The sequence below is a fragment of the Aquila chrysaetos genome, chromosome 24 (genome assembly GCF_900496995.4).
Source record: "Aquila chrysaetos chrysaetos chromosome 24, bAquChr1.4, whole genome shotgun sequence".
In the NCBI taxonomy this organism is placed as follows: Eukaryota; Metazoa; Chordata; class Aves; order Accipitriformes; family Accipitridae; genus Aquila; species Aquila chrysaetos.
The window spans coordinates 7,947,741-7,963,438 of record NC_044027.1 but is presented as its reverse complement, the minus strand read 5'-3'; the positions used below and the strand labels follow the sequence as shown (position 1 = coordinate 7,963,438).

The 15,698-nt window shown below is 56.8% G+C and overlaps 1 protein-coding gene across 3 annotated transcripts in view; it reads right to left on the bottom strand.

Moving 5' to 3' along the window:
- ENTPD2 (ectonucleoside triphosphate diphosphohydrolase 2) overlaps positions 1-15,698 on the bottom strand; it is a 33,531-nt gene that overhangs the window by 9,540 nt on the left and 8,293 nt on the right. The window contains exon 2 of one of the 3 annotated variants that reach the window (XM_041119938.1): positions 12,131-12,210. Coding sequence is in view for 2 of the 3 variants with exons in the window: in XM_030001093.2 (XP_029856953.1) it covers positions 2,111-2,221 (111 nt within the window). In the remaining variant the exon portion in view is untranslated. Of the gene's footprint in view, positions 1-2,110; positions 2,368-12,130; positions 12,211-15,698 lie in introns of those variants that run through there. The other 2 variants (XM_030001093.2, XM_030001095.2) reach the window with 2 other exon arrangements.

Here is a 15,698-nt window from a genome sequence, read left to right as displayed (position 1 = left end):
CTCATGGCCGTGCTCAGGCCTCCAGCCCCCACTCTACAGGCTCTCTGGGCTGCCCCACAGTGCAGCAGGGGCTCAGGCCTGCCCCACAACATCCCACCTCCCTCAAGGGTGTCGAGACCCATGGGCCCCCAGGTCTGCAGTGGGTTACGATGGGTTTCCTTCCTGCCACGGGAGCCGCAGCTTCCCCGGGACGGCTGGCAGGGGAAGAACCCAGCGGGCTTTGTAACAGCCAGTGAAGAGATTTGCCAAAAGAAGGAAAAAAAGGGTTGTCAAGAGAAGGCAACAGCTCCGAGGTGTCAGGCGGTGATGCCATAAGCCCCGCTGCAGATCAACGAGGGAAGGGCAACACCGCGCTCCTGGGGTCAGTCCCTCCAGCAGCGGGATAGCTAATCCAGGGTCTTTTTAGGGCTATATTCCAAGCAAAGTAGCTAGAAAGGGAAGATGAGCTGTAGCTCAGCAGTGAACTGCACTAGCACCCAGCAGCTGCTGCTAATGTGGACTGAGCCAGCAAGGACCATGTCTTGCCCACGTAGGTGGGGAGGACATGCCTGGGATCCCCCACAGCAGGACCAACCTCCTCTAAATCGTGTTGGCATATCTTGGGCTGAGTTAGACTAAGACAAAGCTTTGCATCCCCAAAACAGCCCTGAGCTTTGTGCAAAAGCAAACCCCTTGGTGCCTGCATGACACCAGCCCCATGGGAACAGGTACCGCCGGGACACCGGTGCTCAGCTCTGGTGGGCAGTGCCTCACTGCGCACACTGTGCTGGACCTCGTGTGTGCTTGGCACATCCAGGAATGGTGCAAGAGCCCAAGTCCCCGGGCCAGGCGGCATGGCCTCGGGCAGAGCAGAGCCAGGACCCACATGAATGTTCAGGGATGCTCAGCCCCAAACCACAGCACTACCTGCAGACTGGAAGGTGCTACCACCCAGAGAGAGAAAAAGCACAACAAAGCACAAAATTTAAATTTCTGGGAATGCATCTGGCTTAAAACCAAAGCTCCAGCTTGGAACCAGGAGGAGAAAAGGCTTTCCAGGGTGACCTAAGTGCTGCGCATGGGGCTCTTGGTACCAATCTGTCTAATTCCCCCATGTCCGAAGAGAAAAAATCCATTCTGAAACCAGCTAAGGGTACTGCCCAAGATGCCTCAGCACGTGGTGATGGGTAGCAAAGAAAGGTGCCACAGGGAAGGAGTTCATCATTGCTAGGTATACTAACAGCAGCGAGTATCATCTTGGCTAAGCCAGCTCCTTTTCTCAGCCTCATCTTCATTACACCTGACAAACCCGGAGAGAAGGCAACACATCTGGCATTCAGGCTGGCTCAGAAAGTTTCCAAGCAAATTGCTTGGGATGAGAAAAAGTGGGTATTGGATGAACCATTTTCCAGGACGAGAGCCTGGTCTCCACGGAATAGCTCCGTCTGTCACCAACAAAAAGATGACTTTTTTAAAACAAAAGAGTCAACTGGGGGACTTGGCCAACCAGAATTTTTTGGGGAACTTCTTTCAGCATCTGAATTTACAATGAAAAAGAAAAAAAAAAAAGCAGCTCGTTTCCACAGGGAAGCGCATTTCTTGGCCGGCAGCGATGGCTTAGGCGATGCCGCTGGAGTCCCAGCGTGCCGGGCGATGCTGCGGTGCGCAGGGGTTCCCCGACCCCGACCGGGCCGCGGGAGCAGATGCTGATGCGGCAGCTCTAGCCTGGGGGGGCCTCATCCAGACACGTCCCCGCTAGTTTTTAGTGTGGCCAAAAGCCTCCTCTCCCGAAGCGCGGGTCTGAGGTGCCGGGGATGGGCGGCTGGGGGTCTCCGCCGGCGGGGCTCTCCCTGCTGGCCCGGCGGCAGCGGCCGCCCCGTCCCTGCACGGCCCGGCGGGGGGGGCTGCTCCCTGCGACCCCCAGCCCGCAGCTCGGGCCCCCCGCAGCTCCGGCGGCCTCCCCTGATGCTGGGGATCCCCTGGATGCCGGAGCCCCTCCCGCACCGCGCATCCCGCAGATCGGGGTGCCCGCTGCGGCTCCCCCGGTACCCGGTAGCCCGGGTCCCCCCCCCCGGTGCCCGCCGTCCCCGTCCCCTCCGTGCCCGGTGCCCCCCGCGCCGGCCCCGCTCACCTTGAAGCCCGGCGGGCCCCGCGTGTCCCCGGAGCCGAGGCAGAGCAGGAGGATGCCCAGGAGGCAGCCGAGGGCGAGGAGCAGGAGGATGGCGGCGACCCGGCGGGCCATGGCGGGGCCGGAGCGGGGGCAGGTGAGTGGCTCCGCGGCGGCTGCTGCGGCTCCTGCTGCTGCTCCTCCTCCCCCGCCGCCTCCTCCTCCTCCTCGCCCGCCTCTCCCGGCTGAGTCACCGCCGCCCCGGCCCACCCGGGCGGGACACGGGGCTCCGCCGGGCTGCGGGGGGCCGGCCCCGGGCTGCGGGGCCCACGGCTGGCCCTGCCCCGGGCTCGGCTCCATCCTGCCCGCCCCCGCCCCGGGCATCGCCCCTGCCCCGGGATCAGCCCCATCTACCCGCCCCCCCCGCCCCCCTGCCCAGCATGGTCCTTGACCCCGGAGTCAGCCCCATCCCGCCCCCCCGGGGCATCACCCCTGCCCCGGCATCAGCCTTGTACTGCCCAACCCCTGCGCCACCTCGGGCACCACCGTTACCTCGGGGCTCAGCCCCACCCTGTCCCTCCTCCTCCCTGGGCACATCCTCTGTCCCCGGGATCAGTCCCATCTTCACCTCCCACCAGGCATTGTCCTTGACCCAGGACTCAGCCCCATCCTGTCCCTCCAGGCATTGCCCCCAAGCCAGGACTCAGCCCAGAGATGGGTCTGGTGGGAGGCAAGAACACCCTGACCAACAGAAAAGATCTGAGACAGTGTCTCACCTACCACGAGTAACAGCTATGAATATATTACCGCTTTTAATCATTACAAGGAGCTTGTGACAGTCCTGAGGAGCCCAGACGTATATTGAGATTGTTTTTAACATGGTCACAAGTGAATAATGTAATGCGTTTCAACATGGAGCAGTGAGCCAAGGAAGGTTGGGCCCCTGGCCCTGAGAAGGACATTTTGAGCTTGCGTACACAGAGGGATAAAACAGTGAACAAAATAATAAACAAGGAGCTATCACCAAGGAGAGGAGGCTGAAGGAGGATGCGGCTTCCAGACCAGCTGGGTTGCAGGCTGGAGGGTCACACTTCAGCTCCTTGCAGCCTGCCTCGCTTCTTCATTTTTTTTCAAAGCAAACCAATTTTTCTGCCACTCACAGCTGCCCTGCATTGCATTGCACCAGCACTGGGGTTTCTGCAGAGCTTCCTGCCCATCGCTGTGGTGTCTGGGTGTGGAGGCGCTTGAGGGGCCCAGCCCGTGTCACGGGCTTGTGGTCTGGGGACCCTTGACCCCGATGTGCCAGCACATCGTGGAGGGTCTGCTGCTGGCAGTCTCACAGGGGACGAGCTCCAGTTTTGTCCCCCAAAGCAGTGACGAGCAGCAGAGTCTGGGGAAAAAAATGGCTAAATAGGGGCACGGAGAGTGACCCTCGCCCAGCCAGTGCCCATCACTGCAGCGCAGGGCTTCTCTGCAGGACTGCTGTGTTCAACCTGTGAGTGTTTGCAGATGTGTCTACCTCCTCACTTCAATTCATTAAGCATTTAACCTCTAGAAAACCTGTGTCAATCAATTCCAAGGCATTAATAAACTGATTTATGTGAAAAAATTAGTCCCCTTTGCTGCTGCTGCTAATACTGAAGGAGACCATAGTCTTGTCTCTGAGGCTTAGCGGAGCATCATTTCTGCTGCCTTCCTGCATCACTGCTGACTTTAAGGCTCTTCTCAAGTTTCCACAGGGAAATACCTGCCTATTCCTGACTTTTCTTGCCACCCTCCTCACCTGTCCAGCACCTCCGAGGCACACATCTGCAACCCTCACAGGTGCGGCCGCACCAGTGATTAACAGAGAAGCAGAAAGATCTTCTCTGAATGACACTTAATCCCTTTCTTAATAGCTGCCAAGCCTCCTGTTTCTCTTTTTGACTGGACAGTGAGAAGAGGTCCTCAGAGACTGAAAAGGAACCAAAAATCTCTTTTTCGAATGGTAGTGAGCAGAGGCAGGGCTGGGAGAGCCCTGTGGGGGCAGGGATGGTCCGTTGCTCCTCGTGCTTATTTTGCTTTTGGAGACTTTGGAGCAAGTCCTTTTCTGGCAGGCAGTTTCTTGGTGTGGTAGGACCCTCCTAGGATTTGAGTGCAGATGTGTCTTCCATACCTTGGCCTTGTGCAGACTTGGCCACCCTGTTCCCAGGTTGCCCGTACATGGCACGGAGCGGGGGATTTGCATCTCTTCCCACTGCAAGAGGGGCTGTTCCTCCTTCTCTGCACAGGGTCGCGTTTGCCACCCTCTGCCCAGCCCCAATGGGCAGGGGGATTGAGCCGAGGTCCGAGGGAGCCTGTGCCCAAACCTGGCCAATGGCTGGTGTCCCAGGAGACTCAACCTCCAGCACAAACAGGGAGGCACCAAGAGCTGGGCTGGAAATGCTCCCAGCCACGCAAGGGGAATGACAGCCACATGAACCCATGTATAGCCAGAGAAATATCTCCACGGTGGTGTGTTCAGGCAGGGAGCACACCAACACCGCTGTCCTGAGCTCAGCCCAGCCAGGGTCAGGCACCGGCTGCTTCCACCCCAGCAAGGGGAGACTCCCGTGAACTCTCGTTTCTCATCGTGTCCCATTTACAGGAGGCACCACCTGTGAAGAGAGTGGGGCAGGGGAGGGTGGCAGCGTCTCTGCCCGCACTGGGCAGGCAGCCCCAGCCACTCACAGGGAGAACCCAGCCACATCCCTGAGGATGGAGCAGGCACCTGTGCTGAAGTGGCCACTTCAGGTGGGCAATGCCTGGCAAGGAGCATGAAATGAGCTCCAGGCACAAACAAATTCAGTGGGAAAAAGAAAGCAAGGGGCAGGGAGAGCTTTCTCCATGATGGAAAATGGAGCAGGGGATCTCCCGATGTCATGAGAAGGTGAGCGCAGCCTTGTTTGTCTGAGGAAACCAGGGACATGTGGATTTTGGACACCAGCAAAGCAAGGCTGGCACAGATATCACGTCTGTGGACTCCAGGTTGTGAAACAAAGGATGTGCCTCAACGAGCAGGTTCAATGCACAAGCAGCTGCATGGGGAGCCAGCCCAGCACAGCCTGGTTGTTCTGCTGCTCTGCCACCCTGCCACCTCTGCTGCCTGCCACCCCTGCTGCCTGCCACCCCTGCCACCCTGCTGCCCTACCACCTCCCTGCACCCTGACACACTCCTTGTTGTCGTGTTGCACAGCAAGGCAGGGGTGGAGGAAGAGCAATGCCAGGTCTTGGGGCCCTGCACTCCAGCGGACAGTAAGGCTGTCCAGTGCCTCTGGCATCCCGCTGTCCTCATGCCCTTGGTGCCATATCCGTTCTTCACTGGCCTGTGTCCAATTTTGCATCCACCAGCATCCCCAAGTCCTTCTCCGCAGGGCTGCTCTCCATCCGTTCATCCCACCTTAAGTGTTCCCAGGGATAGAGGCACATGGTGAAATTTTAGGGGGCCTGCTTTGATAGCAGGAGGGAGAGAGACCCAGCATGACCAGACACTTACAGTAACCTGAAATAACCATATAATCAATCAGATGCAGGGCCAGGGTTTGCTGTGAGACAGCAATAAGTTCCCCATGATTTAATGCCAATTTTGCATGCTAACAGCCTGTGTATGGGGTGTCACGTCCGTTACAGGGCCAAGGCAGTAAAGGACCAGGCGTACCTGTGAGACGTGGCATGGTAAGGGGGCCCAGAGGAGTGGGTGGATGTCACAGGCAAAGAGGAAACCAGGTCAGGAGCCCCAGCTGTGCTGGTGCCTTTTGCTCACCCCATACCTGGGTAAACACTGAGAGCTTGGTCCCAGGTAAAGCTGAATGAGGATGTGCCACCAGCATGCCTGAGGCATCTGCAGGATCTTGGCATGTATTTCTACATCTCCTGCAACTGACGTGGACACTGACTTCAGCTCAGCAGCATGGGGGAGACAGCGCTTTCCTCCCCCAGCTCTGAGGAGAAGCACAGGCACAGGCTCCCCAGGAAAGACAGGTCCTGGTGGCAGCCCCATCCTAGCTGGGCAACAAAGCCTGTCCCCACCCCGGGGGACTCACAGGTGAAATATTCACTGGGGACAAAGTGGCAGGTGGGGAACAAAGAAGAGAAGGTGGGGAGTGCGTTACTCACCCAGCAGTGTGGGATAGCTGCTTTTCTGGACAAAGGAGAGAGGTTTTTCTAATATACCTCTTCCAACAAGAGCATTTGATGTGGGGCCACCTGGGCGAGGGCTGCCTGGGTTGAATGAGTGATTAGTGGAGAAACTGAAGCAAGAGAAGGGACTCGCTGGCTGGCTCTGGGAGATGGCGCCTGGGGATGGTGGGGTTTGCTGGTGGTGGGGCTCAGGGCTTCTCAAATTAAACATAGATGAGCACAGCTGGGAGCACTGGTGGGTGGCACTGCAGCTCTGTATGTGGTCGGGAAATAACAGGAAGAATGGGATGAGCCTGGAGACACTGCAACGGGCAGGGGTCCAAAGGGAGGCATTAGGGACAGAGTTTTCTGCTCCCATCTGCAAGCTCCTCAGCCAACAGCAAGTGCAGGGGAGATGCATCCAGGACCATTCAATAATCTTGGGATTAGGATGAGCCACCAGCATGGGCCAGCCATGAGCAATGCACAAGCAGTCCCACGATGCACTCAAGAGCTGCTATAGCAAAACACTGATCTCAGCCCTGATGGGAGCCCCAGGGCGGTCCCAACCTGCTCCAGAGGTTACTCCGCAGAGAGTCCCAGGGCAAGGAACAGCAGGCAGAGAGAGGGGCTGGTTGGAGAACAACACAGTCCCTGTGGCAGCCAGCAGTACACTGGGGATGGCAGGAGGCTGCGAAGGTGTCCCCAGCAGGAGCACAGCCCCCGTCTGCCTCACGGGCAGCTCTCGAGCAGTGTGTGAACCAGGGGACGAGGGCAGGGACTCGCTCCTCGGTCACGGGCTGGGCTGAGACTGCTCACAGGGCAATGTGCTGTGGTCCATGGGAGGGGGAACCCCCCAGCCCTGATGTCAGTTCCAACCCTAACCCCACTCCCAATCCCACTCCCAATCTCCGTCCTGCCTGGGAGCAGCACGGGACCCACAGCCAGGTGGAGGAGCTGTAACCTGCTCCCAGTCCCCAGGGCCACGTGCAGCCTGGCTGAGATCTGCAGCTTTTGCTGGAGTCAGGACCTGGACTGACCCAACCTCGGGGACTTGGCTGAGAAATCAGGTGTATTTTTCAGAGATCGCAGGCCAGTGCAGGCCAGCCGTCCTGCAAGCCCAGAGCCGTCCCTACCCTGGGGACCTCCAGGCAGGCTGAGTCCTGCACCAACAAAAGGACTTGGGCGTCTGGGCTTCCCAAACTACTGGTGCTGACTCTCTTCCCAGTGTCTTGCTCCTTGCATGGAGGAGTCCCAAAATTGCATGGGCTACTGGAAAACCTACCAGCAGCCTGTCCTGCAGGGGGGATGCATCCCTCAGCCCAGCAGAGGTATGTCCAGCTGGAGCCAGAATGATGCTTTTGCACTGAGTGCACACACCCATGTTTCCACTTGCACAGTGTCACCGACGTGGCAAGAGCCGGGCTACTGGTAGTGTTTCCACCGGTAGAGGAGAAAAGTAAGCGGGTGCAACAAACCAAAGTGTGACTGAGGGCAGCTCCCACGGAGCCAGTGGCTTTGCATCTATAACCTGTGGGTGGGAGCTCCCCAATGCACTCGAGCTTCAGCTTCGAGCCCAGAGCTTTTCCTCCTACAGGCACTGAAGGACTGGAAGGACCCCAGTGTATCCAAGGCTATAATCCCCCTCCTGGCAAGGATGCTTGCCTGGAAGGAAGATCAAACCCAAGCACAAGTTTCCATTCTTGCCTAGCTTTCTAAAACCTTTTTTCTCTCCTGTTTCCCAGGGCAGCGTCTCTGCAGTGCCAGCCCAGAGGGGTTCCCACGGGCAGGGATCTGCTCCCTGTTGCCCCAGCACCGAAACAACCAGGAAATAGGCGGCTTCTCCAGAAAAGCCCCACTGGTTTCTCCCAGCTGCCTTGCCAGGAGCCCTCTCATGATGGGGCAGAGGGCAGAGAGGCATCCGGCCACAGGGCAGGCGTTGCAGTGAGGAGCCACTGTGGGCTGGCAGGCATGCTGTGTCGTCAGCTCTGCTTATGTGTCTGTGGCACAGTGCCTGATGAGCCGTTTCCTCAAGTTTGTGGTACAAGGCTGCAGATCCCAGCATGGGACACGAGACCTGCTGGCAGAGCATCCTTCCTTGTGTCATGGCCCCAGAGCAGAGGTTTGCTAGCATGCAGAGCCCCAGGGCAGTGGTTGCATCCCACTGGCTCCATGTAGCCGTCACAGGCTCACCTTTCCTTAAATCTGTGGCATGGGGTGTGTGGGCAGGAGGGAAGCACATGACATGAAGGAAGGGGAACACCACGCACAGACCCACGTGTGCAGCCTTGCTCATGGGGCTGATCCCCATCCTCAGCATGAGGGAGGGGATGGTGGTGGGGTGGGGACAGAGGTGGCAGGGCAGAAGGGGAAATTAAGTTCTGCTCGGAATAAAGCAGGCAACAGTTTGTCACTTTTCTTAAAACTTGCCAACACCACCCAGGGCCTCCAGTTGCAAGTGGGAAATGACATTTTGAGTGACCTCAGCTCAGCACCACGAGCACCAGCCCCATGGCCAGCACTTGTGAGCAGCCAGGTGATGTGGAGGCTGAGCCCTTGCCCTGGCTCTGGGGACAGGAGGCTTGCTGCAGCAGCCCCATGTGCTGGGCGGCCGACGGACATGATTGCATCCTTATGCTGAGCCACAGCAAGGACAGGCTTCCCTGTGGGATGCCGAACACACAGGCTATCCCCACCGAGCCCCTGCCAGAACATTAGAGGGGCTCTGAACAAGCAGGGAGCTGTTGGGGGCAGCTGTGCGGAACTCCCTGCCAGGGCTGCTGCTTAGCTTCCCGAGGTCTGGAGGTGAGCAGGACCATGGGGCTGCTGCAAACGTCCCCCCATGAGCAGCAGTGGGCAGCAGGACAGGCAGCAGGGGATGGGCGGGGGGGGGGGGGGGTGCAGTGTACCCGCAGCCATGTCTCCTGCGCCTGGGGCAGGTGCCAGCACTGCAATCTACTTTGCCCCCAAACCGACACCACTTTCTGTCCTGAAGCAGTCTCTTATTCCCTAATTATCTACATTTAACCTGGTTGCATGAGGGATTTTGCCCCTTGAAGGTCCAAACAGGATCTGTTTCTCCATTCTCTGCTATTGCATTGGTCTGCAAGGAGAATTCAAGTAACCCGGAAGGATGTGGCTTGCGTTAGCACCTCTCCGTTAGTTCTCCTGTGTAGTGAATTTGCTCTTTTCCCATTGCTGTTGCACGGAGAAACTCTCTGCTCTGAGGTTCCCTCAAGTCCCTAGAGGTCTTAGGGACAAAACTAACATTTTAGGAGGACTTGAGCACTGGGAGGGCTCTGTGTGTCCACTGCCCTCCTGCTGTGCCACAGCAGCCAGTTCAGGAGGTAGGAGCATCTCTGTTAGGGCATAAGCCATCTTCCCACTGCCATCCTGCAGCTATCCGGCAGTGTGCCACAGCCCAGCTATCCCCAGTGTGCCATGCTTCTCCAGCATCCCCTTCCTGAGCTCTGGGAAGGGATGTGGGAAGGTGTCAGTTTAGCCCAATCCCGTTTTGCACTGAACAAGATAATTTTGCTTCCCTCTGATGCTTGCAGTCAGTTTTGAGGACCAGCACCCCGTGGAGGGTTCCCGCTTGCAGAGGCATAATCATGTCCCTTGATGCTGTTGTGCAGTTCTGCAGCTGGGGAAGCTGTCCTGTCCCAGGGCAACTGCTCCTTCAAATCTTTGGCATCAAACTATGCTTGCTTGATGCAAGACCTCGCACTGGAAACTCAACCTGAGGGAAAGGAGGGGTCTCTCCTCTTCTTTGGCAGGACTTTAATAAAAACTAGATTTTTAATGCAGGCTGGGACTCCCTGGTGGCCTCCCCATAAGGCTGGCAATGGCCAGCGGAGCTGTGCCGTGGTATCCCATCCCCTCCCCCTGCCACAGTCCTTCTGGAGAAAGCTCTGCACCAGGGAGGCATCTCATCTGGACTCCCGGCTCTGCCAGTGCCTTTTCCCACCATTTTCCAGCAGAAGCCACAAGAGCAGCTCCAGCACAGCAGCTTAGAGCCCCGCACCTGCGGGTCCCCCCAGCCCGGGGCAGCACCTTGTCAGCCTGGCCACCTGGCTTAGCAATCTCTAAATTTGAGTTTATCAGTAGTGTTATTTCTCACCCTAATAATGGAGTTTCCTTTTGATAGATGGTTACTGTCTGTATGTAAAGGCACATGGCCCTGAGGATCACCCTCTAGCCAGCAGGCATGTTTTCAGTCCTTTCCGCATCCCAAAATGCAACAAGAAATCTCTGGAGAGCCATTTCTTCTGCTGGAGCACCAGGGCTTGCTCCAGCCCCAGCTAAGCATGACACACTTTCTTTTCCCAAATGACATTTTCCCATCCTCTCCCCACCAAACTGGTGTGTGGGCAGCTAGATCCTTCCCTCCCTGGTGGGCTTCCCGCACACAGCCCCAGCCAGCCAACTGCTAGAGGGCAGAAAGTGACTTGAAGCCACCCATGCTGGTGCCGAGACTGGGAGAGCATCCTTTGTTCCAGGACAAGGACTTCCCACTGTCACACTGCTGACTTAGCCGAAAACCTGCTGCACTGCCCAGCAGCACCAGGGCTTAGCTCCAAGTGACCTCGGCAAGTCATTTCTCACATGCTCCCAGGGCTCTGCGTCCTTGGTGGCTAAGGGAGGAGCATGGACCCCCTCTGAAGGGGGCCACTGGGGACGTCATGGGCTGTCATTATTCCTGCCTCAAGCTATCACCGCTCTTGGCAGTGGGACCCCTTGTGCCCCGCAGAGCAAAGCCAGTGTGATGGCACAGGCATGACAGATGATGGCACATGCAGGACAGATGATGGCACACACAGGACAGACTTCATTTCCCACCGCCATGGCAGGGAAGACAGCATGAGGTGTCCAAAGCAGCCTGGGGCACACCTGGCTGTCTGCAAGGACTTGTTTGCAGGGATGGCAGCAAAAGGACCCACTGCAGCACAAGGGCAGGAGAGCAGGTGCTGCGACCCTTTGGCCAAGGCCCAGCCAAGTGAGCCCTCCCTCTCCCATATTGCTTCCTAGCCCTTGGTGGCTGCCCTGGGCTGCCTCCAGGCAGCTGCCCTGCCTGCCCCAGCTGCGCAGGCCCTGCAGGCTCCTAACCCAAAAACCACTGACATCTGGGCACTGGGTAGAAGATCTCTCCTAGCTGCTGACAGCTCCCACTTTGGGCAAACACCGCTGGAAGCTTTCTTTCCTGGAGACAGTCCCTCAGCATCTGCCTCCCAGCAGCCCTCCAGCATCCAGACTTGTCTCCTTCTGGCAAACCCAGTGCTCCCAAGGCTGCCCTGGGAGCAGGGACAAGCTTTGTAGAGCTGCCGTGAAATCACCTATTACTGAGATCAAGCTGTTGAACTGATCCATACCTAGGTCAGGGAATTAATCAGTTTTAATCAATTTATAAATCCATATTTTTTCCATATTTAACCCTTCCACTTCACAACCGTTGCCCATGCTGCAGCCTTTTGTATGAGCCCTCCTGCTGAATTCCCAGTGCACCCCCAGCTAGCCCATCCCTCTTTAGGGTTTTTTCTCAAATGACTCAAAAATGGGAGTCAGACAACCCCAAATCCTGAAATTTAAAAAAAGAAAGTTTGTGAGCTGCAGAGATTTTCAAGGTTACACTTCTCAGTTTTGGAACATAACTGCAAAACTGGATTTTTATTTGTCTTTCAGGGAGATCTGGAGCTTCTGAGCTCATCGTGGGATGCCATCAGCTGCAATTTGAGAAAATCATGTGCTATGAAGCTTTCAAAAAGCCCTTGAAAGCCTCATTCATTTCCTCTTCCTCCATACGCTACAAAACAGTATGATTTACGAGCAGCTGGATGCCCCTCAGGATGCACAGGGATCTCTCCAGCTGCAGACAGACACCCTTAAATGCACCCCAGTGCTCCAGGTTACCTGTTCCTGCCCCAAAACAGACACCTCTGTGGGTCTTCTTCAGACCACTTCAAGAAGGTCAGCTGGCTTAGTGCAAACCTCTGAAAAATGAAAAGAGAGTTGCTTCAGCATGAAGCAGGTCAGGGACTGCTCCACATCCCCTGCCCAGCCTCCATGGCACAGCATCTCACTCGGCTCTGGGAGCATCCCGGCTGGCAGCAGGGTCTCAGCCTCAGTTGCGGGGTGCCAGCCTTCCTCCTTCACTAACATTTGAAAAATATTTTGAAGAAACACAGTCCCACGACTGATGTTGTGTGCTGCAGGACAGAAGAGCAGGCAGGACCCACACCTGGGGTGGCGCCGGTTAAACAGAAATCCCTGAGCTGAAGCAGTTTGCAGAGGTAATGAGTCACCGAGAAGGGAAAGGAGATGGGAAAGGAGATGGAGAACAGCTGTGTCCTGGGATGATCTCTGAGGCCTTCAGGGCTGCTAATACTTCACTCAAAGCCACCACCCTGCCCTTTTAAGGTATGTTTGTGCTTTGTAACTGGGACAAAAGGAAAAGAAAAACGCACCCAGGTTCATTTGTGGGAAGCTGGCAGTATGACCTCCAGGTGCTCTGTGCCCGCCAGGATGGGGCCATGCCCGGGAAGGGCATGGGAAGGATGCTCGTCCCACCTTCAGGTTCATTCCTGCTCTCAGGTTCATTCCTGCTCTCAGGTTTCAGCAGGTGACTTGGATGAAACTGCTGAGTGCAATTTTTCCAGCTTCAGCTGGATTTTGCTTTTTTGTGGGATGGAAGAGCAATCATCGCTTCACATGCTGCTGACAGGAGCCGCAGGGAGACACTGCCCTGCCGCAGGAAGAATCTTTGCTGGAATGACTTTTTCAGCTCAAACTCCCTGGGCAGGGCTGAAGTTAAACCCTCAGCACAGAAAAATAGCATTTTGCATGAGTGTGAAATTTGGCAGAGACTGGGGGTGCGGATGGCTTGCCAGAGGCATGCTTAGCAGCCAGCAGCCACTCGTCTCCTTTCCAAGGAGCGGCCAGTTAGGTCCAGCTCCCAAAACACACCCTGCGCCAGGTGTCAGAGGAGCTGCCCTTGCTGGTGAGTCCTCATGAGAGCCGAAACCAGCCCAGGCCTGTGAGAAGATGCTGTTGGGGCAGAAATGATCCTGCCCAGTGTGTGTCAACCAGACAGGAGCTGGGCAGAGGCTGGTGTGGATGAGCTACCACATCCCGCTCCCAGCGTGTTCCCTGCTCTGCTCCAGCCTGGTCACCCTCCTGCCAGGGAGGTGTCGTGTCCTTGGGACTGCATTGGGTTTATGTGGCAAGGTTTTGGTAGTGGCAAGGGGGGGCTGCAGGGGTGGCTTCTGTGAGAAGACACCAGGAGCTGCCCCCATGTTGGACCCAGGCAGCTCCAGCTGGCTCCAAGATGGACCCACCGCTGCCCAAATCTGAGCCCATAAGCAAAGGTGGTGGTTCCTCTGTGACAATGTATTTAAGAAGGGGTAAAAAATGCTGCACAGCAGCTGGAGAGAGGAGGGAGAAGATGTGAGCGAAACAGCCCTACAGACCCCAAGGTCAGTGCAGAAGGAGGGGAGGAGGTGCTCCAGGCACCAGAGCAGAGATTCCCCTGCAGCCCGTGGGGAAGCCCATGGTGAGGCAGGCTGTCCCCCTGCAGCCCATGGAGGTCCACGGTGGAGCAGATCTCCACCTGCAGCCTGTGGAGGATCCCACACCTCTGCCTTCCCATGGCAGGAGCCTGCTCAGCCTCTGACAGCTGGTTTGAGAGCCAAACTGCTGCCAGGAGCCTGCCCGGCTACCACCGCATCCTGTCCCCACCTTGTCGTATAGGAAGGCTTCCATGTGCCTTGCTAAATGATTCAGCTTCCCTTTCCGACATCCCACACATGCCTTTGTTTGGAAGCGAGCCCTGGGATCGGCACTTTCAGTTCTCCTGTAGTTACGTGGGTGCCTGACCACAGCAAGGCTTCCACAAACCAGGGCCAAGCACAGCTGCCAAGCAGCTACTACATCCCGGCCAGTGCCAGCCAGAGGCATGTGGGTCCGAGACAGAGACCCTGAGCCCTGTCCAAGGCTGCGGATGTAGCTCAGGGTCCTCTTATCACCCTGCCAGGACCATCACACCTGTGGGGCATGAGGGCAGCTCGGAGGGGAGAGGATGGACACCAGGTCTGGTGGCTTCAGCAGTGGGTGTCTGTGCGAGGAGCCACGTTTCCAGTATCTGGAATAACTGGGGTCCCCTGGGAGTCACTGAGCAGCTTGTGGTGAGGAGCTCACTAGGAAACCAGGCACTTGCTTAGACCCTTGGCAGTGGGTTTAAGCTTTCAGGTGAGATCTTTACAGGTACAGGTTTCACTGGTTTAAAAAAATAACCATTTCAGAGTCCAGCTAGAACCTGTGCCAGCTGCATTCATGGCCGGCACACACCTCTCTGAGCAAATAAGCCCGGGAGCAGTCAGCAATAACATGGCTATGATGTCCCCACTGCCCCCTCATGCCACCCAGTGGTGTCCAGCTATGAGGAAGATGACAGCAAGCATATGCAATACTTCCCTTGAGCCCTCTCCCTGTCTCCACCTATTTTCAGCTCAGGGATTTCCTGAGCCAGATGTGATTTCCTGATTTCTCTGTATTTACACCCTTCAGTAGATCCCTCCTCTTTGGACTTGTCAAAAAACCTCCCTTTGGGCACAGGCAAACCTCCAGCATCAGCACCATCCCTCAACAAGGAGCTTCTGCCACCCCAGCACAGAGAACTTCCTACTTCAGTTTGGGTTGAAACCGGCTCCCACCTTCACTTCATGCACTGGAAGTGTTGGTGGCTCTGTCCATCTCCAGCCTCTCCAGGGCAGTCCTGAGTTTCCAGACCCCCAGTTGTATCTTCTCTGGCCAGAGGGTCCCATCCTGCTCAGATAGGAAGGTCCCTTCCCACTGGAGTTTCTCAGGGACCCTATGGCCACCATGATGCCTGCAAGCAGGGCTCATCCACCCCTGCTGCCCCTTGTGCCACCACTGCTCCTCACGCACTGCCCTGGCTGCGTGCCGGGGGGGCAGGATCAGCCCCTCACTGTCCTTGCTACCCCACTGACTGCACCCTGCAGCCAGCTCCCACCCTGCATCCCACCCAGGGATGAGTAGGACATTCACCATGGGCCAGAGGTACGCTGTGATCCCACAGGCTGGCCCAGAACTCTTGGATTTTTCCCTCCAGTGATGTATTTTCCATTGCATTTAAAAATAAAATCCCAGCAATAAAAGCTCCAGCTAATTTTATACCCAGCCTGTTTTTCCCAGGCTTCTGCAGGATGAGGTTCACCCTGCAACACAGACAACACTCATGTGGCCAGGGTGGTGTCGCATATGGACAAGGGTGCATGGGTGGATGTGGGATGCATGGGTGGGCTAGAGTGGAGGGCGTTGAGCCCAACAGAGTTTGTTGCCCATGGAGGGGTTCCTTCCTCTTTGCCTTGCTGGAGAGCCAGGAACTGAGTGGGGAAAGTGGGGGGGGCTTTCTCGGTGTGCGGGGTGTGGAGCACAGTTTGGCATGGTGAGAGCACAGTCA